General features: G+C 35.0%; 1 protein-coding gene across 1 annotated transcript in view; it reads right to left on the bottom strand.

The window, feature by feature from the left end:
* The window catches only part of IL1RAPL1 (interleukin 1 receptor accessory protein like 1), a gene marked incomplete at both ends in the record, with an annotated part of 1,258,868 nt that extends 1,250,847 nt beyond the window's left edge, over positions 1–8,021 (bottom strand). The window contains one exon of the mRNA XM_080795733.1: positions 7,940–8,021. Within this exon, the coding sequence (XP_080651859.1) occupies positions 7,940–8,021 (82 nt within the window). The remainder of the gene's footprint in view (positions 1–7,939) is intronic.
* Positions 8,022–12,899: the final 4,878 nt, after the last annotated feature.

Raw genomic sequence — 12,899 nt, 5'->3', positions numbered from 1 at the left:
AGGGAAAGTCAGAGCCAGAGAAAGAGATGTGTATCATAAGCAGAAGTTGCAGTGATGGGGGACCATAAGCAAATGGAAGGCAGCAAATGGAAGCACAAACGACCTGAAACAGATTTTCTAGAGGCTGCACAAAGAACACAGTCCTACCAACCTATTTCAGACATCTGACCTCCACAATCATAAGATGATAAACTTATGTTGCTTTAAGCCACTGAATTTTTTGCTTATTTGTGAAAGCAGCAATAGGATACTAACACATAAGTGTCCCTAATTTCTAAGACACTTCCTGGATCATCTTCAAGCCTACAGTAGACTCATCATGGATCAGGGGCTTATCTGCTGGCCCACTAGTGGTCACTTCTGTGTTATCTCTAGAATGAACATCAATTTCTTAATGTGACTTAAAATGTTCATCATGACTGGCTCCTCACTTCTGCCCCTACTTCTCATTTATCCCTTTACATATGTAGAAGGATATATATTTTATTATTCCTTTGATACAGTAGGCAGCAAATGGAAGCACAAACGACCTGAAACAGATTTTCTAGAGGCTGCACAAAGAACACAGTCCTACCAACCTATTTCAGACATCTGACCTCCACAATCATAAGATGATAAACTTATGTTGCTTTAAGCCACTGAATTTTTTGCTTATTTGTGAAAACAGCAATAGGATACTAACACATAAGTGTCCCTAATTTCTAAGACACTTCCTGGATCATCTTCAAGCCTACAGTAGACTCATCATGGATCAGGGGCTTATCTGCTGGCCCACTAGTGGTCACTTCTGTGTTATCTCTAGAATGAACATCAATTTCTTAATGTGACTTAAAATGTTCATCATGACTGGCTCCTCACTTCTGCCCCTACTTCTCATTTATCCCTTTACATATGTAGAAGGATATATATTTTATTATTCCTTTGATACAGTACCACACTGATATATTTTTTAACTTGGAGTATTCTTCTTCCATTTAAATCCTTTTCAACTTGCAAGACTCATCCACACGGACTTTTATTTTCTTCATGTAAATTCATGATGAAGCAGGCATCAATCTCCACAAATGACATTATTCTACACCAACTCTATATAAAATTGTACTGAAAATTAAAGGTGAACAAGTTTATGGTGAAATTTTTACATATATCAGATGATTATTTAAAAAATATATACTGGATAATTTTGTCAAGGTTGTTCCATTTGTTCATTAGACTTCATCTAATTCAAGATATTATTTCAAATGAATACTAAAATTATTCTAGATCTAATTTCAAGATTTATTTTAAAAACAAGCTACATAGAAGAGGGGAATTTTTTCCAAGAAAAAATAAGGTACTTTTTTTTTTTCAAAAAGTAAAGAAACAAAGCCTCAGAAGTTTGCTCTTATAAGCTTTCCCAAAGGAAAAACAGGAGAAATACTTCATACTTTTTTACGTATTTGGCAAACTGGGAATAAACACATGGTACCATAATAAAAGGCAGATGCTGGGGGACTAGGTTGTTTCTTAATCATGTGGAATTAAGCTCATTGACTTTCTGGAATGCTCATGAGGCTGATGCTCATAAATCACATTGGCATGAGATGGAAACACCTCACCAAACTTTCTCACTCTTGTTCAGTTAAATCTTAATTTCTTTACACAGTAGCATAATTTATTTCTCTTAAAAAAATGGAGATCCAGAAATAACAAAGATCAGAACCTAAATTGTATCTTTGGTGATTTAACTAACATTATCTTGTATAAATCATTTGAGCTTAGAGTTACAAGTCAACGAAAACCTCTTGAGAGACGACTTCCTTTCACTGTCAGAAAGAACTGAATCTAAATCATTTTATATAAACAGGTGTCCACTGTCAAGTTCTAGAATAAAGAGAAGATAAACTTCCTGTGGTAAACCTTTTACTCTCTAATAGCTGACTGGTTTTCACAGCTTTTACACATCCTAAATACCTTCTAGAATAAGATATACTCTTTGGTTCGTAGTACTATAGCCACCTACTATTCTCTGTATGCTCTAAATAATTGTGAATACTTTTTTTTTTCCTATACTGAAGTCAGTTGCTTATTTAATGTGTGTCAGTAATCATGAACTACACTACCTCCTTTACCCAGTGACCTATATTGAGCAATACCATTAAAACCAAAATGCCTGCATAATGACAATACTTCTTTGAAGCAGCACTAAATATAGTAAAATTCCAATGCAATAATATTTAAAGAATCATTTTCCTTGCCTTCTAGAAGATTTTGAACTGCACTTCAAGCTCATGAAGATACTCATGATTTGCAAAGGTTCATTGTCTTCATATAAACACTTAGTATATCTTAGATACTGCTTATTCTGAGTTTATATCTTTTGCTTCAACAGTCTCATATTATACATTATACTAATTTCTATTTAAGAAAAAAAAGTTTTTCCTAAATGCCTATTTTACCTTTATTTTTCTAACACTTGTAGCATCCTCACTGATGTAACCCAACCTGAACTTTAAAGTCACTCATTCATACATTCATGTAATTATCATTGCATGAAGACATTTTATGGACTCCAGACTCTAAAACACATATCATATGTGACACTGTGGAGGTTATAAGCATATATAAATCATGGCACTTGCACTCATCATCTTACGTTTTATAGATGATTATGAGAGCAAAGAGAAACAAAACAAAACAAAACAAAACAAAAAAGGTCTCGGTCCCTTTCTGTTCCCAATTCTCTATATCCAGGTCCCTCCGGCTTCAATTTATATTCCACAACCCCAATTCTTGGGCCAAATCACAACTCATATTTTAGTTCCCCAACAATACTATGAAGACATAGTATTTCATGGACTTTAACCCTTCAAGCAAAGTAATAACAGTATTTTTGTAGTTAAAAAGAAGTTCTACAAACCAAAAGACAACTGACAGAATGGGAGAAGATATTTGCAAACGACATATCAGATAAAGGGCTAGTATCCAAAATCTATAAAGAGCTTATCAAACTCAATACCCAAAGAACAAATAATCCAGTCAAGAAATGGGCAGAGGACATGAACAGACATTTCTCCAAAGAAGACATCCAGATGGCCAACAGACACATGAAAAAATGCTCCACATCACTCGGCATCAGGGAAATACAAATCAAAACCACAATGAGATACCACCTCACACCAGTCAGAATGGCTAAAATTAACAAGTCAAGAAATGACAGATGCTGGCGAGGATGCGGAGAGAGGGGAACCCTCCTACACTGCTGGTGGGAATGCAAGCTGGTGCAACCACTCTGGAAAACAGTGTGGAGGTTCCTCAAAAAACTGAAAATAGAGCTACCCTATGACCCAGCAATTGCACTACTGGGTATATATCCTAAAGATACAAACGTGGTGCTCCGAAGGGGCACGTGCACCCGAATGTTTATAGCAGCAATGTCCACAATAGCCAAACTGTGGAAAGAGCCTAGATGTCCATCAACAGATGAATGGATAAAGAAGAAGTGGTATATATACACAATGGAATACTATGCAGCCATCAAAAGACATGAAATCTTGCCATTTGCGACGATGTGGATGGAACTAGAGGGTATCATGCTTAGCGAAATAAGTCAATCGGAGAAAGACAACTATCATATGATCTCTTTGATAGGAGGAAGTGGAGATGCAAGGCGGGGGGGGGTTGGGGGGAGGTAGGAAAAGAAAAAATGAAAAGATGGGATTGGGAGGGAGACAAACCATAAAAGACTCAATCTCAAAAAACAGACTGAGGGTTGCTGGGGGGAGGGGGGACGGGAGAGGGTGGTGGGGAAATGGACATTGGGGAGGGTATGTGCTATGATGAGTGCTGTGAAATGTGTAAACCTGGCGATTCACAGACCTGTACCCCTGGGGATAAAAATACATTATATGTTTATTAAAATAAAAAAATTTAAAAAAAAAAGAAAAAAAAAGAAGTTCTACAAATACACAGTGGGAATATTCAAAATAGGTTCCTTTGTTTGCAAATACTATACCCATACTTTGTACATAACAGTCTTTTAACAGTTTATATTATGCCCCTGCTTCTGAATCATATTCTAAATCCTCTTAGTCACACAAAATAAAAAATATGTAATGGCCATTTTGAACAGAATCCATGCTACACTCTTGAAATAACCTTTTGAAGACATAGTATTTCATGGACTTTACCCCTTCAAACAAAATAATAACAGTATTTTTGTAGTTAAAAAGTTGTTCTACAAATACACAGTGGGAATATTCAAAATAGGTTCCTTTGTTTGCAGACAAATACACTAATTAAAAAAAGGACAAAGGGGTGGAAGGAGGAGAGAAAAAGAGGAGAAAGCAAAGAGGAGGCAACAAAGAGAAGGAAAGGAAGAAATGAGAAAAGGGAAGAAAAAGGGAAGAGAGAAGGAGAGACAGACAGACAGACACACACACACACACACACTCATTCACTCACCCACCCACTCAGACATACCAGCGAGAACATTAAGCTAACCTTACTGGACTGGTGGAGATACAGACTCTCCAAGCAAGCATTTGCTTTACATGTGGTTTTTGTACAGAATTCGGCAAATGACAACAACTCAAATGTTTATTTACTGAATTGCTACAGTGCTTCTTAAACTAGAGGAGAATGGGTATTACTGATAATCTTTGCCTCTTTCTTCAAGCGCTGCTTATAAAAACTAAAAACAAGGTAGAAAATTTTTCCAAAAGAAAATCTATTGGGTACAAAGGCTAAAGATAAACTCCCAGTGATATTAAAGGCCTTCATTCTAAATGTAGGCAAAACTTTAAAACATGACCTGAGACACTAGATTCAATCCTTGCTTGTTATCATATATATATATACACACACACACACACACACACACACACACACCCAAAAGTGATATTTAAACCAAAATGTCATAAAACTCAATTTTAATATTTCAATCAAGAATGTTATGATGACATAACTTCATTATATTTAATTTGTTCCTTAAATTCATAGCAATGGGGGTATAAGGCAATATGATAAAAATGTTACATCTCCAGCCTGTTTATGAAGAGTTCCTATTGCTTTCAAATTAGTTCTGCTAGTAAGAAACAAATACCTACTTCTACATTTGTATGGAATGACCATATGTGTTTATCTAAAGTCAATGTTATAAACAAGTAATGTGACATAAAAAAATTCAGCATTACTAATGTGTACTATAATCATATTTAGTATGCTCTTAGTTATCAAAATATCTAGTTCTGGTTTTCTAGTAGTCACAGTGAATTAAAAATAGTATTTTAGCAAAAGACACACGAAAAACATTGGGTTTTAAATGATGTTTACTGTATTTTCAAAAAGATATATAAAATTAAAAATTAAAAAATCAATTAAATGATAAGAAGAAAGAACAAGGATAAGTAGCCCTCTTGGTTAGTATGTGAAATCAAACATCAAAAATTGATTTTTATTCTCCGGCCTTGGTGCCTCTAGTTTCATAGGTTGGACTAGGCATGAAGACTGAGCCATTAATCTTTTAAGGAGAAGATGCCAAGTGCACTCCTCTTCTACTTGATCTATGGATATCAGTAATGATGCTCTTCAGTAAGCTACATATCTGTTTCTCTTGACAAAGGTGACATGGTAACAGGCATCAGCTGAAATGAGTGTCAGCTGCGAAAGTATATGGGTAAAGTAATATTATTTATTCCTAAATTGCAAGCTTAGTATTCAAAAATCATACAAACAGACTTTTATCCAGTTGGGTCTTAACACACATAGTGGGAGAAGCTATCTTAATTCACATTACACAGAAAAATAAATCAAACCTGCCACTTAATCTCAGTATCTGCCTTATTTATCATTTTTACATTATGATACAGAAAACACATTTGGCTTGGGAGATATTAAGTGGCTACGTGGCAACTATATTTGTTAATAGAGGAGAACGAAGTCTTAGAACTTCTGCCAAATGTAGAGCAGCATTTTATTACCACTCTCTTAAAATAATTCTATCATTAAAATAAAAAATTGATTTTGAGACAGGTCATTGAGTTTTCTCAGGTCTCTGGAGCAGAAGGAGTTATGAATTTTCTAACTGTCCCAAATTTCTAGCACTGCTCCCTTGCTACTCAAACAAACAAAGTAAATCCCGATTTAATAGAAGTTTCTCCCCAAAATTACAATTTATATAGAATAGACTTGTTACTACTATTTGATGGTAGAAAAAAAGTCACATTTGCACTTTAATATACTAATCTTAAATCTGACATACACAAAAAGAACTAAAAAAATTTTTTATGTAACCAAGTGTCATAACCAGAAAAAATTAAGTTTTTTAAGATTCATTCAATATTTCTATTTTAATAGCTTCATTTTGTTTTAAAACTTAGACAGTTAAGTGTTTCCCTTCTATGTGGCCAGTATCTCAAATATCCATGTTAAGCGCTTTTAATGTAAATTGCCATTGGAGAAAACAGCACTGTTGTAGAAATTACCAGCTTCCTTCACTACCTGCTCCCTCTTGTATCTACTATAACTCCCATAGGTATGCTCAACTTTCTGTACAAATGGCAGAAAAAGAAAGAAAAACATCTGGTATCTGCCAGTAACCCACTGGAATTACGAAAGTCACCACATCATAATCCTGCTCTAGGATTTTCTCCATTTAAAAAAAATCCACCAGGAGGAACATATGAAATAATCTGTCAACATAGAAACACTATTTTTCACATTGTCTACAACCACATCAATGGCAGATACAACAGCTGTACAATAACCAAAAAGTTCTAGAGCCAAGAGGCTCAGTAAAATTCCTTTTATTCTCAATCCTACATCATCCCCTTGTCCATACATGCACAAATATCCCTCAGTTCCTCCCCAGACTTTTATCCAAGGGAGGAGGGGGGCTCATGAGAGCAGACTTGTTCTTTACTTCCCTTGCATGTGGACTTTTTCACAAGATAATCAATATGAGTTTGGAGCCTCTTAATCTAAGGGACTGAGAATGGTTGCTGTAGCCCCATCTAGGCCATTTCATTCCTTCTCCTTTCTGAATTCCCAAAATACTTTTGTTTATCCAGCTCTTAATAATCACAACACCTTGCAGCCTCTTACACATTAATTCTTCTTTTTCCCACTGTCTCTCTAGAACTAACATACAACACATTCTAGTTCTAGCAACTAAACACATATCTTCCTCCATTACACTCAAAAACTAAAGCTTCAAAAATTCTGTAACCCCACATAAAATGTGAGTGTGGCAAGTCACTTGTCAGTCATTTATTAGACAAAATGAAACTTCATACTGGTAACAGTTTTTATTCAATAGCCTCATACATTTCACTCACTCTAAGTATCAACAGTCAACTGAAAACCAAGATGTCTTATAACACAAAGTTTTCCCAAAATTTCAACATTATTCTGTTTAACAGTTCCTTTCCTATTACCATTCTACTTTACCTCTGTACTTTTCTACTAACATGTTAGGATGTTTCCCCCATGACATTTTATTTAATAACTCTGGTGCTTTCTTTAAATACCTGCAAAATAATCTAGCAAATCAGCTGAAGTACAACCCTAAAAAGAATCTGCCCAAAGCATAGCTGATATTGAAATGGTAACAGTAAAGTTAACATGAAAATAAGTCACAATATTTCCATGCAAACCTTAAAATGACACTCTTCATAAATGAATATTGAAAATCATATTATAAAATAAGTAAAAGTACAAGCTTTTGGTTTTGAAACCCTTCAAATTCATAGTAATTGATTATATAAGCTACATTTTTTCAACCTATTCCCATCTTTCTAATTCCCTGTGAATAAGCTCCATTCTTTTAAAAATATGTCTGCAATACTTCCACAACATGGGCCCCCAATAATTATCAATCTCTCCACAAATGGCACATGTGTGAATGTAGCACCATCAATTCAAGCCATAAAAGGAGAATAAAGGAAGATACACTGCTTACCAGAGCCTCTTTTGGTCACAACCTTCAAACTCTGAGTAAAAGTAGCATATAAGAGAATCAAGTGTGGAATCGGAGCTTTCATCTTCCAGCTTTTAAAGGCTGTTCCCTAAAGCAAAGATAAAAAAGAAAAACATACATTTAAAAAATATATATAGCAATATGTTAAGATTTTTATTCAACTTTTGATCATGCACACAATTGGGGCAATGGGTATCACAAGAGTAAAGAATGTGAACAGAATCTGTATTGTGTTTTCCTATATGTGTTGTTGCTAAGCAAAATCCAAACGGGTTGTGCCAAAATTATGTCTCCATAGGGCTCCCAACTTGTTTTAAAATCTTAAGATCACTTAAACCTTTTTAATTTCTCTTTAGAGTACGTAACTGCATTTAAGTAAGTAGAAACAATCCCTTCAAAAAGACTATTTCACTAACAATTTATTTTTAATATAAATTACCAAACACTGACATTTTTAATGTTCCATGTTACAATAGAATATGATTTTATTCTGTATAATTCTTTCCCATCAAAAAGAAATAATAAATTTCTATGTCTGTAAAGATTTAATTATAACTTTATAATTCTCTTTCAAAAATCTCTAAAAGATACTTCAAGAGAATTTTAAGACTGTCTCTTTTGAAAATAAGTACGCTGTCTCTGAAAGCTACAGAAAGATACATCATTTCTTCCTTTTACAAGGCTCTCAGAGGGATACTAGAAGGGAAATTAGCCTGGTGTTTAGATTTCAAAAGGGAGATAAATTTCATTTGAAATTAACTAAAATGAAACACGATATTTCTTGGAAAATCACCCCTCTTTTATTTTTGTATAAGACTGAGATATTAGAGGTAAAAGACTGAATTTCAAAAAGTAGCAAGTCAGAACACAGTTCAAATATATTGTCAATCCATGACAGCACAAGTTTCTTTCCAAGACAGTTGAGGACTGATCATATTCAACTTTCAATTGCTATGACTTTATTAAAAATGAGGAAGCTGAAATGGTAGTTTGACAGTCACATATTTTGCTCTCCTACTGCTGCAGATACCTCTGAATATTTTTTTTACCTCTGAATATTTCTAAATGATTAATTCATTTGCATTAATAAAAGTCTGTTAAGACACATTTTAATTCACAAGACAAAAATCACTATTCACTTGCAGTAAAGTGATACCATCATCACTTTAAGTCAGAAAGTCAGTGAATTTTTAAACTAAGCACTGTGAATAAGCTATTTTAACGCTAGCTCCTTTAAATGACGATAGCCTGTTTCAGTTTTCTAACCAAGGACCTTGAGTTCACATAAAGACATAAATGAAACCTAGCCTGAAAAACCAACTCATCAAACACATCTGACGAACTGCCACATTACAGTGCAAGCCCGAGTCATGGATTCCTAAAACCCGAATCCCATTTCCCAGCCACTACACTAACTAGAGCTGCAGGAAATCTTCAAGTTGGTATCTTCAGCCTTCAGGTTAGCCACGAGAATCAGTTCCTCTCTCAGGGTGAGTTTAATCAGCATTACCCAAGAAACTCCAGGATTCAACTATACACTGCAGGACCTTCCAGCTTAACTATCTTATTACTTTACTCTTGTTCAAAATACTACTTCATCAGGCATTTCGTTTCTATTTTTGCACACAAGCTAGTCCACAATTTTATTTCTTAAAACTAAATTGATTTGGAAAGCATCAATTTGGTAACATCCAGATCTTTAATTGAGCCTCTTGAAATGTTGTGTATTAGGGAAAGAAATATATAGCATATCACAGATTCAACATTTTGATCAACATACAATAATCTTTACAAACCTCTTTGATATAAATTATTATACCTTATCTTGAAAAACAGATCAAAGGTATCTACTCATAAACATCCAAGCTTTGCTATACTTGTTGCATAATTAAAATCCTTACCCACAAATCCCAATACCAACTATATATACATATAGTGATGTTCTTATGTACATTCTTATTGTCACATGATGGCTCATCATATCAACGACTTAATTTCCAGTAGCTTCAAGTTATGGATGGATGGACCTGAAATTTTCTGCCTGTGTCCTGTTAATACCATCACCATGTAACTTCATGTAAACCACTATACACCTTAAAGAGAATGAGCATATTACAGTGGTTTTGAGCAATCAGTCTAGGTTCTTATCCCACTTTCACCACCTATTAGCTGTGTCATTTGGGGCAAATAACCTCTCTGTGACTAGTTTCTTCATTTGAAAAATAGGTATCATTACAGTATATAGCATAGTACCTAGAAGAGCACTGGTACATACAACAAAGTCAATAAATGAAAGCTGCTGTTGTTACTGTTTATACACTACAGTTGATGCTGTTGCCATTATTGTTAACACTGTCATAGATACAACTCACATCCTCTCATCTGAGAAACTTTCTATATATACCAGCTTTCTTTACAGCCTACCTCAAGCTATTAGCTTATCTCTTTAATTTTATGTCTTTCTACCTTCCTAGACTTGAAGTCCCACCAGGGTGAATATGTTTTATTCATCTTTTTATTTCCAATGCTCAGTAAATTTTAGCTGAAAAAGTGAATGAATGACAGACTGAATGTGGCTGCTATTACATGAAGTTGAATTCTGGCGTTCAAACTCATCATTTGGTAAAGACTTATTAAACATATAGTAGTTACAAGATGCTATGCTATGGTGTAGTGGGGACACAAAGACAATGCAATGCACTCTAATAAAGAAGGCTCATAGACCAATAAAGGAAACAAATGCTTAGCTACTTAATTAGACTGGCCCTCTTGCCATATGGTGAGTATAATGTGCTGAGGGAATAGAGAGAGAAATCTATTAATTCTGCTTCAAGTTGGTCTGGCAGAGTCACAGCAAAGAGCTTTCAGAGGAAGAAGCATTTCAGTTAGGTCATAAAGGAAAGATTTTTCTTTTTTAAGGTAAAGAGACTTCTGGGTCTAGGATAAAGTATAATGGAAATTGTCACTCTGGTAAACAGAATAATGCCCACCCACAAACACATTCACACCCTGGAACTAATGAACATGTTACCTCGTATGTCAAAGGGATTTTGAAGATGTGATTCAATTAAGGATTTTGTAATGGGAGATTATGATTCAAGTAAGCACAATGCAATAAAAAGCATCCTTATAAAAGGGCAGTGAAAGAATGATATTCATAGAGACAGAATATAAGGATGGAGGCAAAGGTCAGAGATTGGAGTGATGTGTGCTAAACGTGGAGGAAGAGGACACGTGCCAAGGAATGAAAATGAAAAGGCAAGAAAGCAGATTCTCCCCTAGATCTTCCAGAAAATATGCAGTCATACCAACACTTTGATTTTAACCAGGTGAGTCCAATGCATTTTGAACTCCTAACCACCATAACTAAAACATCAAAAATTGGGTTGTTTTAAACCACTTAATTTATGGTAAGTTGTCACAGGAGCAAAATGAAACTAATACAGAAAGGATGTGAAATGGCGGGTTCTAGTAACAAAGTATAAATAAACCACAGGTTGAGAACTGTAGTGACAGAAATAAAAGATGTCAGGGGTGTCTAGGTGGCTCAGTGGGTTGAGCATCTGACTCTTAATTTCAGCTCAGGTCATGACCTCAAGATCATGAGATCAAGTACCACTTCAGGCTTGGCACTGGGTGGGGAGCCTACTTGGGATTCTCTCCCCTTAGCCCTTTGCACTTGCCCCACCCCCGCTCTTGCATGCATGCACACACACTCTCTAAAAAAAATAAAAACTAAAAAACACAAAAATATTTTAAAAAATACAAATGTCAATGTGAGATTGTTAACAGCAAGCTATGCTAGGTGAGAATCTGGGACTTTTCCCTCATGCTCCCTACAATGTTTTTTACTCGCATAGTGTCTAACTTCATCCAAGAATATTTCATGCAGCTTCACTTTCTTAACCTCTTTATCATGAAAAGATTATGTATACTGACTGTTTCTTCAGAGTACACATGATGACTCACTTGAAATTCTGACCTATCTCCTTTGCACACAATCCTAAGAATTCTATGCAGTATAGACAACAAAGAACCAATGGATGCTTGAAAGTGAAAAATCTGTTTTAGAAAGCATAGTCTGAAGGTGGAAGAAACTAGTTAGCAGGCAGTAGTATAGGAAGATGAAGAGGAAGGTCGGCCATAATATAATAGAGGCGAATGCTGAAAAAACAGAATGTATTTGGGAATAATGAGAGTTCAGGGATATTAAAGGAAGTGGTATTAAAAAGCAAGCTTTGAAAGTGGATCTGAGGCATTTATTTTGAGCAACTAGGTCTATTATGACCCTATTTACCAATATATAGAAACAGAAAGACATTTTGCACACTGAGGATGGAGAAGTATGTGAAATTATATTTAAGGCACATCAATTTTAAACAGCCTATGGAATCTCCTACTAGAATGGTCTTGCAGATAATTAAAAATGTTAGCCAGAAGCTCAGTGTAAAGATGGAAAATGATAATATTGTAATTTTAGCTGAAGTTACAGACATGGATTATAATAAATGGGAAGAAAGCACAGAAAAAACAGAGGAGAAGGCTTACATTTTCACCTCTGGAGCCTACAAATGTTTATGAGACAGCAGAGGTAATCAAAGGGAGAAGAAAGGAAAAAAAATCAGACAGTAAACGGAGATCTTGTGCACAGTAAGGGTAAAGAGATACAAACCTAGCTTTAGATTTAAGATACTGCCAGTGATACCAGCTACTCATTTGATTAAACAAATGGGAGCATAATCAGAGAATTTAATGAGGAAAATAACCTTCATTTGCTTGTTTCTAAATGGTAGGACAGGTGTCCAAGTTCAGAATAGAGAATATGAGGGATAACTATATTCAAGAATGAAGAAGATCCGAACTTACATGTAAACTGAAGCCAAGAGAAGCAGACCCAGAGAAAGGAGGTGAATCTAGAAAAGAGAGATATTAGTATGGACAA

This window comes from Martes martes (genome assembly GCF_963455335.1).
Source record: "Martes martes genome assembly, chromosome: X".
NCBI classification, from domain to species: domain Eukaryota; kingdom Metazoa; phylum Chordata; class Mammalia; order Carnivora; family Mustelidae; genus Martes; species Martes martes.
The sequence above is the reverse complement of the archived record's forward strand: the minus strand, read 5'-3'. Positions and strand labels throughout refer to the sequence as shown.